Source organism: Lytechinus pictus, chromosome 16 (genome assembly GCF_037042905.1).
Source record: "Lytechinus pictus isolate F3 Inbred chromosome 16, Lp3.0, whole genome shotgun sequence".
Lineage (NCBI taxonomy): Eukaryota > Metazoa > Echinodermata > Echinoidea > Temnopleuroida > Toxopneustidae > Lytechinus > Lytechinus pictus.
Window position 1 is genome coordinate 11648467 of NC_087260.1, and position 18630 is coordinate 11667096.

Genomic DNA, 18630 nt, shown 5'->3' on the forward strand with positions numbered 1-18630 from the left:
GCTCATTTTGCTTCCACATCTGTTTCTTTAAAAAAAATGCAAACTGTTTTTTTTTTTTTAGATCTAGCCTAGCCTAAACCAAACGAACCCCTAAAAAGCCCCGGCCAAAGCCAAGGCAAAGCCGGGATTGCACGGGGGACCTCTGGCCAAATCAAATGTTAAGACTGCGACTACAGCTACACTCACACATTTTGTAACGTCACCATTAAACAACGGGCATTCTTCAAGCGGTGCGCTCGTAGGATCTGCCATCTTTGTTGAAAATATCACAAACAAATAACTTATAGATCCACTCCCTCGATTTTTAGCTCAACTTGAATGGAAAAATTCATGAAACAAACTCCGAAAGACGAAAATAATGTCTGACTCATTTTTCCACCGCACTCAAATTCTGATCCGATCCTGTGAATGAAAATTATGGTAAGCCACGCCCATATTCGTTACGTAATCAAGTCAAAGACTACATCAAGTTCAAGATGGCGTCGGAAATGGAAATCGAAGGGAGTTCATCCTCTTCACAGTCAGCTGTTATGGCTTCTGGAGGGACAGGAAGCGTGGCAGTTGCTCTTCATCCCCTGGTTGTCATGAATATTTCAGAACATTGGACTAGAATCCGTGCACAAGAAGGAAAACCTACCCAGGGTAAGACAGTTTTGTAATTGTATTTGTACTCTACATTGTCCCACGCATTGTATATCATGTGTGTTCACAAAGACGTGTGAGTGACTGTGAATGTGACAATGTCAATGATGCTGTGTCTGTGATTGTGTGAGTGTAACAAGGTTGGCTGAAGTTGGCTCCCGGCGCTAGTGTAGTTTCGCACCTCCCCGTTTAATGGTTTTCAAACATGTACAATCTCACCCTAAATAATTCACAACCTAAAATACTTGCATCTGAGCCTCCAAAGTCCAGTAGAAGTTGAATATTTGCCGTTTTGACACTTTTTTACAAAGTTTTACAAATTACACCTATTTCGGAAACACTCGGTCTCGGTTTAGAGCCTTGTTTTGAACTCTAGGTCTAGAGTTCAAAACAAGGCTCTACATTATTATTTCTTATTTCATCGCTAAATCTACGTGTATTCACATTTTTTACATTTCTTATTTCATTCAAACAAGCACACACACGCACACCCCACACACACCTTCACACAACAAACATCAACCACTCTGCACAACCACTACCGTAATACTTGGTGCAAGCTGAAAGAGGGGAAAAAATCTTTTTGAAGATACCATAGAAAAACTCGCTCTTCTTGCACTTCACTAGTTGGTACGTACTGTACGCGTACCGACTGCTTATGTGCAGCGCTGAGCTTCAAGCGACCGAGTGATTCCGAAATAGTTGTAAAACTTTGTAAAAAAAAGTGTCAAAACGGCAAATATTCAACTTCTACTGGACTTTGGAGGCTCAGATGCAAGTATTTTAGGTTGTGAATTATTTAGGGTGAGATTGTACATGTTTGAAAACCATTAAACGGGGAGGTGCAAAACTACACTAGCGCCTGGCTCCCCTGTCTGTGTCAAGATATAAACATGTGAATATGATATGTTTTTACTAATATTGAAATCTGACTTTTCTTCGAAAAATGCTACAAAATTAGACCAAACAAATAGTCAAAAGTTTTTTTTAATTTAAGAACGGAAAGAACTGCAAAAGTGCAAGAAGAATTTTAATTCTAAAAAGAAAAACTGGTTATTCCATCAAAGTCAAAAGTTAGTGATTAGTCACTGATTTTAAAGAACAGTTCTTATTGGTTCTTAGTAAGTAGTACTAGTATGAGCAAAATGCGCATGCAACGATGATCTTGATAGGCCATTTCATAATTGCTAGATAAACTTTGTGTTGCAGGGGCCCAGACCATTTGACTTTTTTTGTCATAGAAAGCCGTTATGCAATGTCATTGGGCCAACAGCTTGCCAGGACAATCAAAACACCTCACAGTTTCAATTGCCTTGCTGGTAATTGGCTCAACGATTTTGCAATGTATTCCATTTTATCATGTGCATTGTTGGTTCAGACAACAAGGACAAAGCTCTGGAATTCAACAATTCAATGTTCAATTCTTGTTGTTTTGTGCAGAATTGATGTCTTTTAGAAGGTGTTGCAAAAAAAATATTTGAAATCAATTGCAAAGTGACCGATAAATTCTACCTAAAATAAATCAATTTATAATTTGTTTATCAATGCAAGGAGCAGACCATCAATCAATTGCAAATTTGCAATGAAATGCATGACTTTCAAGTGACTTTGGGACCTGATATTGACTTGCAGATCCAGGATTTTCCAAAGGGGGGGGGGCACATTTTCCCGAGGAAAAATTTGACAAGCAAACAAAAAAGAAGGTTTTTAACCAAAAATTAGGCACATCTTGTCCACGAAAAAGTTTGACAAGGAAAAAAAAGTGTTCACTTTCAAAGGGGCGAGATTTGCCCCCCCCCCCCCCGGATCCGCCAGTGATTAGCCCTATATTTTGTGTTCTGCTTTCTTCTTTACACCATTCCTTCTGTATTTCCTTAATTTTGAGAGAAATTTGTCTTTCCTTCTTTAAACTTCCCATATTTATTTTGTACAGCATGTTAATAAATTTCATTATTTTTATTTCCGCAGTTCTTGGTGCTTTGATTGGTAAACAAGAAGGCAGAAACATAGAGGTCCTCAATTCATTTGAGCTTCTCTTTGACACCGTGGAGGGAGATATCATCATCGACAGGGAATACTACAACACAAAAGAAGAACAATGTAAGTGTGTAAACTTTGCACATATATGTGAAAGAATGAGTTGAAAATAATACATAAAATTAGGTGTTCAATTGGCCCATTGCAGAAATAAGCTAGATTCCAAAAGAAACTGATCAAACTATACAAGGGCACTGCACAAGTTCCACTCAGTCAAAATGAACAATATTTTTACCCAGGCTAGCTTTAATAATCTCTACTAAGCACATGTCAATAATTAAGAGATTGGTTCAGTCACAGAGAGGCTATAGCATTGGTTTCAGAATACAAAGTCACAAAATAGCAAAAGAAAGACCAATGAAAATGAGATAGGATAAAACGAACTTCCCAGTTTATCACACACGTCCATTACAGGCAGGTTAAGTGATTTGCTTGATCACAATTGAAGCTGTAGGAAGTTAAAAATCAAAATTTTTAGATGATTGGAACAATCACACAGCCACCCACAGATCCCCAGGGGGATGTGCCCTTAAGCGGGGGTTAATCAGAACATGGTGTGTGTGTGGCCTAGTGAGATACACACAGAGGGCAGGGCATGCGCTAATGTTTGTGGTGTGGAAATAGAAGTTTGAACAAGTTATTGCTTTTATGTAGGTGAGATTAAATTATTGTCCTTTTTAGTTAACAATTAATGATGTTTGATAAATTGCTTCTAGGAAACATGATGGAAGTCCTTGTTTCTATTTTGTTATTTCAGTCAAGCAGGTTTTTAAAGATCTTGAGTTTCTTGGTTGGTACACCACTGGAGGATCACCGGATGAATCTGATATCAAAGTTCACAAACAGGTAATATTAACTTATTGGGAGTTGCAAGAATCTTGCTATCGATTCCAAGTCAATCATTGATCTTCAAATCAATCACAAGTATTTTAATTAATTGCAAATTTGCAACGGATTGCTAGTCTGCTTCTTGCATCAACAAGTATACATGTAACTTGATTTGCTTTAGTTGAAATTGGTCTATCATTTGTGAATGTGCGACTGAAATCTGCTCTTGATTGCAACAATTTTCTTGCAACATCATCTTGTTCTATTTCTCAGATAGTCTAATACCACACAGGCTAAGCCCAATTGGTTTGATTGCTGTTTGGTCCATTCTACACTTGGTCTAATGCCACTAAGTCTAATTCTCAATTATTCTATCTAATTTTCAATTATTCTAATGCTCATACTGGTCTAATCTCTCTTCGTCTTCTATTTATTTTTCACAAAGGTTAATAGACTAATTGGTGCAGACCAAGTGGATATTGGACGAAACAGAAAAAGCCCAACTGCCCTTGATGATAAGATTTTCCGTGTCACTGACAAGTTTTCTATGAGACCTACAGGGGATTTTTTTTTAATTGGACAAATCCAATCTGGCTATTCTCTTGGATGAGAAAATTTGTAACCTTGAGTCATATAGAGGAGTTGTCCTTAAAAGTTGTTCAGTTACAGAGCTGACAGAGCTGAAGGAGAACTGATAAGTTCTCCTTTAGTCAACTAGTACCCTTTTTACACAGGATTTTCTTAGCCCCGGACTATCGCTAACCCCGTACTATCCTTAACCCCGTACTATTTTTTTTCCTTTTTACACATGCCAAATTGTTATTGCTAACCCCGGATAAGGAATGCTTGCTTTTCACACACGAAACTCGCTAACCCCGGACTAGTGGTTTTTGTTGATCATTCGTAGTACAAGTACTTCACTCGTACCTTTTTACACACGCTACAATTTCCTTAACCCCGTACTATAGGTGGGGCCAAATTGCCATTTAGCCCCACCTATAGTACGGGGTTAAGCTTAGCCCACTTTCGTTTTACACTAGCGATCTTAACCCCGTACTATCGCTCTTAGCACCGCAATTGCTGGGATAACCCTGCTTTTTTGCAGGGCCAAATAATCCCGTACTAAAGGTGGGGTTAGCCCACTTTGCAAAAATGCTGTGTAAAAAGAAAGTGGGCTAAGCTTAACCCCGTACTATAGGTGGGGCTAAATGGCAATTTAGCCCCACCTATAGTACGGGGTTAAGGAAATTTTAGCGTGTGTAAAAAGGGTATAGGGGAGCTGTCCTTAAGATTTGTTCTGATATAGGGACAGATCCTATCCGGCAGTTCCCGGGCTGAAAGACAGTATATACTGCCCCATGGATAACTTTTCCTTGAGGCCTCCAGAGGATTTGTCTTGAGGAGTTGGTCTGAAGAGTTCTGGTACAGATATTACAGTATTGCATGTGTAATGTTCTCATATTACAGCCTGTACTTGGACTATGTTCATGCATACAGACATTAATAATCCTGTAATGCAAATTTTTAGTATAAATTCAAAATGGTTTTTATATTTTCATTCTCGTTCTAAACAGATTTGTGAAATCAATGAGAGCCCCATCTTCTTGAAGCTGAATCCATTATCAAGACAGACTGATGTGAGTATTACTGCAGTTCTTGGGCCTGTAACACAAAGCTTAGCAATCTTTGTAGAACAGCTTTTTATGATTGAATTCATTGACTACAATGTACAATTAATGGGGAATTCAAGCATATGATCAATCGCAAACCTTTGTGTCATTGGACCTAGATGATAACATTAACAGTAATTCAAATAAGCCTCAAATTCAATATGTATTAATAATACATTGCACTTACAAAATTATAATGCAATGAAATTTTGAAAAAATAATGTATTGTAATTATAATGTAATAAAATAAAAATATGATGTATTATAATTTGAATTTATTTAGCATGTTAAATACTAGTAATCATAGGCTCACAATTAGAAAGAGTGTATGTAAGCATTTTAAAGACTAGTTTTAACAGTGTCATTGCTTTGAATATTGTTGCAATGAATTGTAATGATTGCCATACTATATCATGATTTTAATTTAAAAAATGAAGGTTACTAATGATGAGTTCATAATAGTGACATGACCAGGATTTATCCATATGACAACTAGTTATAAAGAATTTCAAGTAGTCTGAATATTTGTGATTTACAACTGTCACATTTCAGGGAGAAGATGCTGTTAAGTACACTAGTGATTATGATATCTATCTACAGTAACTGGTGATCGCAGATATACATGGATATCTTAAATTTTATTCATTACTTTTTAACAATTTAACAGCTTCCCGTCCACATGTTTGAATCAGTGATTGATCTGATCAACGGCATAGCAACCATGCTATTTGTGGAGCTGCATTTTACCCTAGCAACAGAAGAGGCTGAAAGAATAGGTGTTGATCATGTTGCTAGGGTAACCAACAGTGAAACTATGGAAAGCTCTGTGGGTAAGTGGTATGATCATATTTACCTTCTTCTTATGATAATCATCATAACAGCTATGGAGCTGACTGAAATACAAATGAAAAATATATATATTTATATAGTTTAGAGTATATAAAGTGAATGCCAAAAATTAAAAACTTCAATCCATCACTTAATCACTGTGCATTACCAGAGCTGCCAGTTAGTGGGATTTTATCCATTTAAGAAGGATTTTCAAGGGGATATTTACACTAAATAGGATATTGCCCCTATAAATGGGGTTTTTAAACTTGTATAGCATTTATGAGGCGCTTATCTAGTAGCCTATTCGATGGCGCACTATATATATTACCCCAGATATAGTTCAAGCTGCTAAATGCGCTCCATTCATTCAAGGAATTAATCCTGCCGGGTACTCATTCACCTCCTGTGGGTTGACTGAAGCAGAATGTGGGTAAATTTCTTTCTGAAAGTAACACCCCATGGCTGAGATTCGAAATCACATCCCTCTGATTGAAAGGCGAGAGTCATAACCACTAGACCTCGACGCCCCCAGTATAACATCATCATATCTTACAGCCGTTATTGACTGTTATTTGTTTTATATGTTGCTAGTTGTCAAGCATCTTCATGACTCTTTTATACTGTTTTTCATCTAGTTGCGGAGCACCTGATAGCACAACACAACGCCGTGAAGATGCTGCACAGTCGCGTAAAGCTGATCTTGGATTACGTGAAAGCTGTCCAGTCTGGTGAGGTGCCCATGAACCATGAGATTCTCCGGGATGCCAACAGTCTCTGCCACAGGCTACCGGTCCTGCATCTAGAAAAGTTTGATACAGAATTCTACAATGTAAGTTACCGTATCCTTATTACTTGAAAACATTGAAATTTGGCATGAATTTCTTCCATTTTGAGCTGCCCTTGACCCAGGCGTAGTAAATGGTTACATGTATCTAGTAGGAAATTCATTCCTTGAAAGGATTATCTTCCAGGATGGCATTTTTTGTAAACGTCTTGTTCATGTTTGCAAGTTAAATGTTAACTGGAAAAGAAAGTAGTGGCAGCTAACAATTATTTCATGAGAAAGTCTTTTAATTCAAGGTTAATTGGCACCATATTATCATTGATCTAGATCTGGTACATTCATGTTAACTTATTTTTCTGATATCATGAAATCTTAGCTGGAAACAGATCATTCTGATGACCTTTAACAGAAAAGCGTATGCGGGGCAGTGTATTAATTTCGCTTCGAACAAACCCCTGACATTTGATGGAATTTGTGTTTATTGTGCTCATTACTCAGAGCCATTTCGCACATATTTTTATTAATACATACAAGCACTGGGATGGTCATTTTATTGGATTCTGATCAAATTCATTTTTAGATTGTTACCACAATTAATAATAATAATAATAGCCAATTTTTATATAGCGCTTTTCCCAGAATGGCTCAAAGCGCGTTATAGCTTATTATTACCCGGTCATTGGATTCATTTCAATCCCGCACGAAAAGTGCACAATTTCCACTCCCTGGGGAGCATTCCTTGCATTCATCGCAGCCTCATTTGGCGCTGGCAAATTCAAACATACAATATCTTTCGCATCCTACCGGGTACCCATTTAGCACCTGGGTCGAGAGTGGCAAAGTGTGGATTAACGCCTTGCCAAAGGACGCTAGACCGCGGTGGGATTCGAACACACGACCCTCTGTTTACAAGGCGAGAGTCAGAACCACTACACCACGGCTCTTCCACTGGCATTTATCTTAAGGCATTGTCAAAATGTGACTTTATATCTCTTTGTTATTTGGATAATGAAGAATGTCGCTAATTACTTTTGTTTGTTTTTGTTTTTTACAGCAATGCAATGATGTAACTCTTATGGCCTATCTAGGGGCAATTACTAAAGGCTGCAACACAATAAATCAGGTAAGATTGAAGGAATGTTCCCTGATTGCAAATGAGTTACTAAAGATTGCATGTTTGAGAATAATCTAGAAAAGAAATCATTAAATCACTCAGTGAGATTTCTAAACCTGTCATCTACTGTTTGCTATTTCAATACTCAAACTTCCAAGCACAAGTCAAACTTTACCAAGAATGATTTGTTGGAACCGAGTTGTTTGTCTTTTCTCTGATCATGTCGATGTCGTGGAGTAGCAAGGTCCTGAGTCTCATTTCAAAAATGATTTGTTATAGTAACAAGCACACAATTTCTATAACAGATAATACTGTCAGCCAATCCAATCGAAGGATTTCAGTAGCTTTTAACTGATATTGTAAGTTTGTTATTATAAACAAGTTTTATGAAACAGGCCCCTGGTGGTACTGTTGTTACTATCATCATCATTAATGTTATTGTATGGTATGTTCATGTTATTTCCTGTCATATTGTTCTTGTTTTATTATTTTTTGAAGTATATTTATTAATGTCATTGTTATGTATGTTCTCTGCTTAAGGGTGCTGTATATAACTCTTTACCAAACTCATTTTCATGCTGCTTCTGTGTTTTAATGAAATGTTATTTCTTGTCTCATGTTGGGTGAAACAAACTTTGATATCAAAATCTTTTTTCCTTATTTCTTTCTATCTTTATTCTTTACCAACAGTTTGTCAACAAGTTCAACGTACTCTACGACCGTCAAGGCATGGGAAGAAGAATGCGAGGACTCTTCTTATGAGGACCTACTTTTGTGATAGTGTCTTTTCTACTTCCTAAAGATTAGCATTTGAAGAGCAGGGGCTGGTTTCACGAGTCAGCCAGAAGACTTAAGTTAATTGACATCTCATAGAGATAAGTGAATTCTGTTACACATATGGTTGTCAAAGGCAGTGTTAATGCAAGTGTCCAACCAGGAAACATAAATCATGGTTCTTCTTTGTGTTTTGCATTGTGATACTTACATTTTAGCTTTCCTTTGACTGGGAACAGCTTAGTTTTGTGGCTCAGGTTTGTCCATGTCAACCTCAATCAAGTGTTCCAGTGAAAGCCTGCCACCATGGGGCAGTTTGGCATCAATTTAACATCGAGAACCCTGTTACATGAAAGCAGTAACAACAGTCAGGTTTCTGGCAGAATCATGTTTCGATACTAACCTGTTTTCAGCACTTCATTTTTGCAGTCTTGATCATGGTCATATAATGCTCATAATTTGCAGAAACCCCTTTTTTTGCCTAAGCATGTTTGAAAACCGTGATTCTTTGATATAGATTGGTTGCTTGAACACAAAAACCCAAGATGTAAGATTATGACAGTATTCCCTGAGGATTATCCATAACTTGGCATGTTCTTTAAGACATCTATTGTGGTAACTAGTCAATAGATCTATAGAAAAGGATTTTTTCTGTCAATTGCTCTGATTAATCATATGTTCTTGATGCTGTTCATATTAAGCAGTTTTGCAATTCTTATCCCATCAGAAAAGGAAAGGAAATCAGATAACGATATTAAAATTGCACTCAAAACCTTGTCTTATTTTCTGTTGTAATCTCTGTATGTACATGTACACAGAATATATTTAATTTTTCTTATGGATGCATGGCAGAAACAGATGTATATAGTTTAAAGACAAGAATATGCAAAATGCAACCTTGATTTATTAAAAGCTCATGTATGGGGGGCAAGAAATTGAAAGCATGATAAGTATTTTATTGACCACCACTAACAGATTAGCAAGAAATCTCTAGCTATTATCTGCAGTCATACATGTATTTCATTGTAAGCAGATCTTATAATATATTTATATTACGAAGGCACCCCCCACTCAGTAAAATTTTATTGCAAAAGTTTCTTGAAGCACTCGAATATAATATTTGTACAAACATGTTGAGCTTTGCCACGTAATTTATGAACATAGCTGGAGCTAGTTTTAGATGCATAATACATGTGCACTTGTTTACATCTACCGTGTGATGTAGATTGGAGCTGATTCTTGATTAAATTATCTACTTCATGTTCTCTGGAGCCAAATAATTAGCCAAAGCATTTTTTTTGCTTACTACCTGTTAGTAGGTTTGTAAATTCCAATCTACATAAGATAAAGTTGGTTTTGAGGTTTGAAGCCCTCCAACAGTGAAAGTGGCCATGTCCAAGAGAGAAATGATGATGTCACAAAGTCTACATCATTTGATGTATTTTCAATACTTTGATTTTGTATACCAGGGCCCCGTCTAACAAAGAGTTGTGATTGATCCAATCAACTTCAACTATATGGAAACCATTCTCATCGTCATATTTTTTCCTACGGGAGATTCGCAAAGTGCTCTTTGTAAACAAAGAGCATACCAAATTGCCAAAGATTAATGTACAAGTATGCATCATATCTAGAAAACATGTGGGAACAAACATGCATTTTAGATTGTGGCGTTGCTGGCTTTCCATAATTGTGGTTGATGGGATCAATTGTTACTCTTTGTAAGATGGAGTCCAGGGCCCTGTCTTACAAAGAGTTACAATTGATCCAATCAATCACAACTATGGAAAGCCATCAACATCTAAACTAATAATGTTTGTTTAAAATATTTTCTAGATATCTATATTCATACATTCACTGTTGTCTTGACAATTCAGTATGCTCCTCTTTGTTTTCAAAGGACATTGTGGACATTTCCTGTAGAAAAATTGTATATGACATTGGATTGTCATATACTTGATCGAATCAATCATAACTCCTTGTAAGACGGGGCCTAGGAACGTCAAGCATGGTTTAGTTCATCATGGATGATGAAGAAGACAAATTTGTTAAATCTGGAGAATTATGTATAGAAGGTAATTTTAATGATTCTGCATTATCGGGAAGTAAATAAAGGGCAATTCCATTACGTAGGTACGTCCGACCTAATGTATTTGTTTCAACTTTTTGGTTATTATTTTATGCTATTGCCCTGGAGTAAATTCCTACCAGGTTAATAGTTTTTGGTCCATATATTCTGAAGTCGGGTTTAATTCAAACTCTGGTCTAAAGTTGTGGTCTAACTATGGACAGCCAGTTGTGACATAAATCTCTAACAATTGAGGTTCAATGTATGAGCTCATTTGTCTCTCGAATCTTTATCTGTCTGAGAAGGATAAATAAGATAGTCATCTTCACCATTTTAGAAGTGAGGCGTAAAATGACTTGTTTGACTTCCCATAATTTTAACACAGATTTAGACCATGGTCTATTAAACCCGACTTCAGAATACAGGCTATTTTGTTTTCACTTACACGGTATTCAATGAATTGAATTATGCGTACTATCGTTTGTTGTAAAGGGTATAAATAATGTTCAAAATAAAAACAAAATGAGAATACAACTAATTTGTTCATTTTACGAGTTTTGATTTATTACATGAGTAAAATATCACACATCTTTGAAGTAAACACAGACGAAGGATATAGATGACTAATGTTATAAAAATTATGCAGTTCCTCAGTAAATTAGATGATTAGGTAGTGGGTACAGTACTTGTATATAGTGTGCATCTCTATTGCCCAATATAAGACATGCATGCACCATGTACATTAATTCTTCATTGCTACTTACAATTTTGCACTTGAAACATTTTTATTTTTTGAAATTTCATGTATGATTTACAAAATATAATGTACCTGCATGGTCTTCAACATTTTTTAATGCTTCTACCTTATTTAGCATTATCTTTGGGCGCTTCTACATTATTTATTATTTTAGGTCGATATTTTCATTAAAAAATTAACAATTTACTGGAAAGGCAAATGTAATTCGATCCCTTAGTCCCTTGATATTCTTGGTACTCTTGTTAAGGTAAATCTCTTCAGAATGCAGGAAAGCTATTATTGTACATGTAGATATCTTGACCATTTTCTACAAGACATGTCGACTGGAATTGGCAGTAAATATTAGTTCCAGCATCATCAGTGTCATAACAGTTTTGGCCACCCCTAGATGAATCAAATATTTAAACAACATTGAGTAAGATCTTTAAAATAAACATAAATATATATTCAAACAAATCCCATATTTGCCTGCTTATTATTTTTTTACATTTATCCCCATCCCCCCCCCCCCCCCGGTGGCAACACCCCCACTCTACTTAATTAATGAGCTGAGCTGATGTTACTTTAAAATTTAATAGGAGATACATATATAACACAAATGGACATTCACAACACTTATCTATTTTACAACAACAAAATACAATTTCAATTTATATTTTTTGTGCATGAAAACAAATTTTGTTTTAAAAAAAGAACTGCTTAAAAAGAACTATTATAGTTATTTTACACATTTCCAAATATTGCAATTCATTTGTATGTCTTTTATGAACTTTTACTCTCTTTTTCATGATCTTTTCCAGGTGTATATAGATTTTGGGATCTCGCTTTCTTTCTTCCATCTTCTACTTCTCCATCTCTGCTTCATCCTATTCCTTTTGTTTTCTCCTCCCCTTTTTGCTTGTCATTTTTCTTCCCATTCGTTTTCTGCTTTCCCTCTTCTTTCATTCTCCTTTGCATTCATCTTTCTTTTAGACTTTTTCCTTTGCTTCCCCCACTGTGGCTGTCATAAGAGCAGAATTACATAACCTAAAAGCAAACCAAGTCTCCTTCCTTTTAATCCCCTTCATGATTCAAAGTATTTCAACCAATCTTTGGGAGATTATAACGCCTGCCAATCACCTGTATATATTTATTGGGCGTCCATCTTGATTATTCATCCATACTCGGTCAAAATATCTTTGATCATAGATTCCTTGGCTTGGATGTCATGAAACATTAAAAGCATTCTTAGAATCCTTGGATGTCACGAAACAATCTAAACATTATGTCAACATTACATCATCTTATGGTTCTTGTGTTCAGTGCCTTGGACGGTTCGCTGCTTCTCGAGCTAGTGGATGGTTTCTTTGTCTTCTTCAGGTGAGCGAAACAATTCCAGAATCGGAGCGTCTCGTCGGCTCCAGCGGAAACGACGGTGGTTCCGTCCGGCGACAGGCACATGGCCAATACACGGCTGGTATGACCTGAGGATAGAAAGAAAATCCATTAAATTTTTCATAGGATTCAGACGGTGATCGATTAAGATTACAAATTTGATGGCAGTGGTTTTGATTGTGGTAGTGTGGTTTTTGTGATGGCGGTGAGGATGATGAAGATGAAAATGATGGGGATGGTGACGATGATGATGATGGTGATGACGAAGATGGTGATGCTGCTGACGATGATCGTGATGATTTTGATGACAAAGGTGATGATGACGATGATGATGGCAATGGTGGAAGATAATGAGGATGATGATGATGAGGATGTTGATGATGAAGATGGTGATGATGACGAGTATGCTGATGCTGATGCCGAAGATGGTGATGGTGGTGGTGACGATGACGAGGACAGTGATGATGATGATGATGATTGTGTTGGCAGTGACAATGATGACGAGGATGGCGATAGTGATGGTGATGATGATGACAACTATAGGGACAATCCCAAATAAAATCTAACCTTTCAAATCACAGATTCTTTCCATGGTGACGTATTTCCAGATAGTCAGCTGATTCTGCGCAAACCCGTGGCCTGTGATTAGCTCTTTGTGCTCACGTGACCACAAGATTGCACTCACCTGCAACGAAACAAAACATTAAGAATGCAAAGGTTGTTTGATACCAACCACACAAAAAAAAAATGATTTAACAATGACACAGATAGAGGGCTGACTGACCATCTTCAGATGGTTCTATGACATTTGCTCCAGCGACATTTGCTCCAGCGACATTTGCTCCGGCGACAATTGCTCCGATGGAAAATATGCACGTTAAGCTAGACATAAAACCTAACCTCCAAAACCAAATAAACCCCAACCCTTATCTTCTCATTCTGAACCAAAAATCATGAGCCTAACTAACCCTGTGCCCTCGCCCTTCAGACAGCCAATCACATCTCTTTATTTTCGCGCTTATTTTTTTTCTTTTACTTTTCATCAGCTCTTCTGTATTATTTTCTTTCTGTTTATACTTGCATTATTCTTTAATCAGGGAATAGTTGCTCCATTTCGGCGCCTTTCTTTAATGTTTAAAACTTTGTCCGCTAGAACGATACTGATTGCAATCCGGGGGGCAAGTTGTCTTGATGGGGGGTAGGCCTAAGACATCGTAACAATGACGTCCGTCGTTTTCTTTTCCTTTTTTCACTTGAATTACAAAATTATAGAAATATTTTATCGCTCTCTAGGAATCACGGTGAAGCAAGAGAATATTACACAATGTTATAATGTATTTGTATGTGTTTGGTAGATGAATAGACATTTGGTCATATATGTGGTCTTATCTTCGGTAGATAGCGACATAGCGAGGCAATGAAGGGCAGGGTGGTCTTTGACAAAAAATCTAATATTTCAATGAAATATTCAAACAATGAGCACAAAAGAAGTACGGTCATCTCGCTCAATTCGTCAATTAAGATTTTTCTTATCTTCGGGAGATAGCAACATATTAAAACAATGGCGGGCAGGGCAAGGACGCGATTTCGAAATGGTTTTCTGATTTTTTTTATGAAGTCATTAGCCAATCAATTAACACAAATGAAGGATCGTCACCTCGTTCCGTTCAATTCGCACATTTTAATTGTGTTCTTAATATTTTTAATACAGGGAGAACAATGTCATCTTCGTAAGATGTAAACTGAGTAAGCCTGGAATTAAGTAAAACAATATATATATATCTAAACTAAATATCATTCACAAACTTTTTAATTTTAATTTGGGCCGTAGCCATAAATCCATCCTCACCCAGAAATAATAACTTTACCTTTTTTAAAACCACCGTTTTCAACATCCATCGTTCACAAAATTTAAATATCCCCCCCCCCCTGTTTGCCATAGGAAACTCTTTATACAGAACGCAGCAACACCCCCCCCCTATAAAATAGGTTTAAAATTAATGCAAAATATTTTCAATCACATACACCCTTTTCTAAACACAGACACACTCACACAAACAATGATCTATAATTGTGGGCCATCCTGGGAAAATGGGTATTATAGGTGAAATTTGGGATTTCGGTTTTTTAATGTTTTCTGGTACCTGGACCCATGTACAATGTGTATACAAAATATTAGAGTCTAATTCATATTTAAATTAGAGATATGGCCAATTGAATCAGGGGTACCCCCCCCCCTGCCTGCCTGTATGGGTCGTCATGGTAGTCGGGCTTATTATTCATCTTTTCATGATAGGGAAATGTTGGTGCTTTTGTAACGCCCAACATACCTGGCATATATATATACTCAGCTAGGCGAATACAATAAAACAAATTATTCTACATATTCAACCACACCCACACTAGAACCCACACCCACACACTCACATTACATGCAAAAAAAACCCTTATGGAGACTATTTGTCATACTATATATAGTTCGTCATAGCGCGTAGTTTTAACATGGGAGGAGGTTCTCAGATCCAATGACCAGGGGCAGATGGTGTTGGATTATTCATCTGATTTTGTTGTTGTTGGGGGGGGGGCAGCTTATCATTTTTTTTGGGGGGGTGCCCACCCCCACAGGCGCCGCAGAACATTTTTTTGAAAATGGGAGGGGCTGACCATGCAAAAAAAAATCACAATCAAATGGTAATTTTTTTTACATGTTTATACATGCGTTCTGGGGGAAAAAAAGTGGGGCGAAAGCCCCTGCCCACCTCCATCCTAGATTTGTCCCTGCCCATAACCCCCCCCCCCCCCAAAAAAAAAAAAGACACCACCTTGCTGTTTGTCCATACTTCACTTTCTCGTACAATCTAAAAAAAGAATCATGCTTAAGCTTTGGAAAATAAACACAAACAAAATTCAATTTTGCAAAACCAAGTTTTTTCGGTGGCAATAAACAATAGTGAAAAGCTGATGCGAGCTACATTTCATAAAGATTTAATATGACAGCAACTCTTAAAGAAATATCAACTCTCTTTGAAGTAGCGAATCAGGAAGCAGAAGGTTCACTGTTTTCATTCGAGCAAGGGATCATATCAACATTTCATGAAATGGGCCACATTTGGTTTCTTTTTAGGGATGGGGAAGTCATGAAAATATAATTCACAAATTGCTGCCAAATTATCTGGATCACTGAAATTTTTTTTTTGTGGTCACTTCGTTTGAAAAGAAGAATAAAACTGTGCATAAAAACTTGGCTCCACATATTAAAACGACAGGTATTATAACTAACAAATAATCACAAATACATAATCTTCTTTTCTCTGCTACACTCTGTACACGTGTGTAATGATATGCGTTGTAAACATCATTAAAAAAATAATATCAGAGTTTAATTCTTGATATGGAAGAGACTACATACATTTACTCTCTTCTATGCAGCAGTATTAACAAAACTCAGGAATGTGCATCGCTCTCCACTGTCCAAATTTGCACTAAAAAGGATATAAAACACGATAATCTCCCCTTAGTGTGTGTCTTTAACATTATAACAAACTTCTTAATACAGCAGCAAACTTACCACGTTTCAATTTTCTACAATGACATCCTTCTAATGGGTCAGCAAACGTTACAAATTAAGTTTAAGTTTTTTTTTATCGAAAAACTTCATAGAGTTTGTTCATTCAAAGTAAAACATGTATTCATTGTTCCAATTTCCTCTCCTACGGGGGGGGGGCGAGGTGCCTTGTCCTCATCTAAGATCTTTCCATATATCATATTCCCTCTATTTGGAAAATCCAGTTGATAGCTTATCTGGGAGTATCTGAGAGAGTATGTCAGCAGGATTCACCAAAGGGGATAATTTTCTTCCTCTGCATTGTTTGCTTTCTTCATGTTCCAGTCTTAAAAATGCCACGTTCCGATGACTCGAATCTGCATGTTTGATGAATACATACATAAAAACAATCACATTACACTCTCATTTCTTCATGATTCATGGACATTTATCATCAACATGATATTTAACATACATTAACTTTTCACTCTTTGACTTTGTGTAAATGTTACTTGTAAAGGTGGAAGTACTCCCTGATGTCATATTTTATTTACCAAAAATAATAAGATTAACTATTGTTGGGTAAAAAAAAAATCCCTCCAAAATTCATGAGATGTTCATATTTAAATGTTTAATTTTGATTTATCACTTGCAAAAAGTTTTCTCTGCATGAGCCTTTATCCAAATTCTATATTTTTTCATTTTTTATGGTTTTTATCATTTTATATTTTTTTATATTTTCCATAATTCTAGATTTCATGTACTAATAGTGGTAAAATTAATTTTAAAACAATATCTTATAAAACGGCAATTAACCAAATTCGTGGAGAAATCGGTTACAACTGACATGATAAAGTCAAAACTGGCACACTATTTCCATACAGAAAATGGATAAAGCATGGAAAGCTACCTGAAGCTGTGGTAATGGTGAATCCCATATCAGAGTCTTAAAGTACTTCTTGAAGGGCTGCTGTCAGCTGTATGTTGATTCTGGGATGTCTTGTCCTCACTGCACTAATACAGTTGCTCTGTAGATACCGTGCCTTTAACATGTTTAACAGAACGAAAGAAAACAAGGCCAATTAGTTAACAAATTTTCAGAGTTAAAGTTTATTTAAAAAAAAACTACTTAAGAAAAAAAAACTTAAAAAAAACCAATTAAAACTATAATAATTTTTTTTATTTTCAAAAATATGCCTTTTCATTTTTTTTTTAATATTGAATGATTTTGTGTAGAAAGTTGGCGAACCTCATGTAATGTAGCTCGACCAGATTGTAGATAAAAATAAGAAATACCCCCCCCCCCTCCCACCCGCCCCCCAAAATATATTGTTATTTTTTAATCAATTTCTTATAAATTGTGACAATCTGTTTTCTAGTTATAATTTCGATATCATTTGCACAGCTTTGGTGAACCTCATACCAAATGGACCCCACCCCCTCCGAAAAAAAAACCAAATTTAAAATCAGAAGTCCGACAAATAAGAATTTGTTAGGAGAGGGGATTTGAAAAATGTCCATAATTAACCGATTTAAAAGGGTACTCCGAGCTGAAAATAATTTCATCAAATGTAAGCAAATGCTGCAAATTTCATCAAAATCTGATAACAACTAGATCTAAAAGGGTTTTCATGCATTATAAAAACAGTTATATGCACGTCTTAATAAATATTCGTTAGATGGGCTGATGATGACACCCCACTTTAACTTTTCTTATATCAAAACATGAAATCATAGGATGGGGGGTCGGGTGTCCGGACACTTTATATTTTTGAAGCCTTCTTTTTTGTCTTTGGATTACACTAAAAATACGAATTCAATACTTGTAATCATCTTCTATTTTGTTCTTTATAATATTTCCTAACATTTTGTACCAAAAATTGAAAACTTCACTTGTAATTTTTTCCAAATGACTTTCTAAAATTGATCGTCCGGACACACAACAACTGGGTATACTTATTTTATTTGGTCATACGTGTGTGAATGATATGTCACCCTTTTGCATTAATTAATATCTAGTCTTGGAGGGGGGGGGGGAATAGATCAAACATAATTTCATGTAACAAGGTGAGACATCTTTGCATCAGTTTGTCAAGTAAATTCATAAAAACATGCATAGAACTGTTTCACCGAAATCCATATCTTTAAATTATCATAGCTCTTTTACTCCTTGTCCAATTTTGATTTTTTTTTATATACATTTTTTA

The 18630-nt window shown here is 36.2% G+C and overlaps 2 protein-coding genes and 1 long non-coding RNA gene across 6 annotated transcripts in view; 1 reads left to right on the forward strand and 2 right to left on the reverse strand.

Annotated features, from left to right (window-relative positions):
- The window catches only part of LOC129279340 (cyclic AMP receptor-like protein A), a 20622-nt gene extending 20172 nt beyond the window's left edge, over positions 1-450 (reverse strand). Inside the window, exon 1 of one of the 2 annotated variants that reach the window (XM_054915430.2) lies at positions 187-450. In XM_054915430.2, the coding sequence (XP_054771405.2) occupies positions 187-252 (66 nt within the window). In that variant the 5' untranslated portion in view covers positions 253-450. The remainder of the gene's footprint in view (positions 1-186) is intronic. The other variant, XM_064111262.1, reaches the window with a different exon arrangement.
- Positions 161-11286, forward strand: LOC129279141 (COP9 signalosome complex subunit 6-like). Of its 3 annotated transcripts, XR_010296072.1 has the most exons (10): positions 433-642; positions 2611-2742; positions 3437-3525; positions 5082-5144; positions 5845-6007; positions 6644-6837; positions 7847-7915; positions 8597-10372; positions 10435-10891; positions 11167-11286. XR_010296072.1 is itself a non-coding variant. In XM_064111263.1 (8 exons), exons 1-8 carry the CDS (start codon positions 477-479, stop codon positions 8666-8668), a joined length of 948 nt encoding a protein of 315 aa, XP_063967333.1. In that variant the 5' UTR covers positions 161-476; the 3' UTR covers positions 8669-11286. The 3 variants fall into 3 exon arrangements, 1 of the variants encoding a protein (XP_063967333.1); XR_010296071.1 differs by having other exon boundaries at positions 161-642; positions 8597-10891; XM_064111263.1 differs by having other exon boundaries at positions 161-642; positions 8597-11286.
- LOC135156995 (uncharacterized) lies at positions 11284-13567 on the reverse strand. The gene is made up of 2 exons (XR_010296073.1): positions 13447-13567; positions 11284-12968 (listed from the first exon to the last, which is right to left on the reverse strand). It is a non-coding gene; the product is annotated as an uncharacterized LOC135156995 (long non-coding RNA).
- Positions 13568-18630: the final 5063 nt, after the last annotated feature.

Bases quoted from the DNA above. Each gene is read 5' to 3' on its own strand.
- LOC129279141 (XM_064111263.1), top strand. From the start codon at position 477: ATGGCGTCGGAAATGGAAATCGAAGGGAGTTCATCCTCTTCACAGTCA. The intron at 5,145-5,844 runs GTGAGTATTACT...ACAATTTAACAG, and splicing joins CATTATCAAGACAGACTGAT to CTTCCCGTCCACATGTTTGA. The intron at 6,008-6,643 runs GTAAGTGGTATG...TTTTTCATCTAG, and splicing joins AACTATGGAAAGCTCTGTGG to TTGCGGAGCACCTGATAGCA.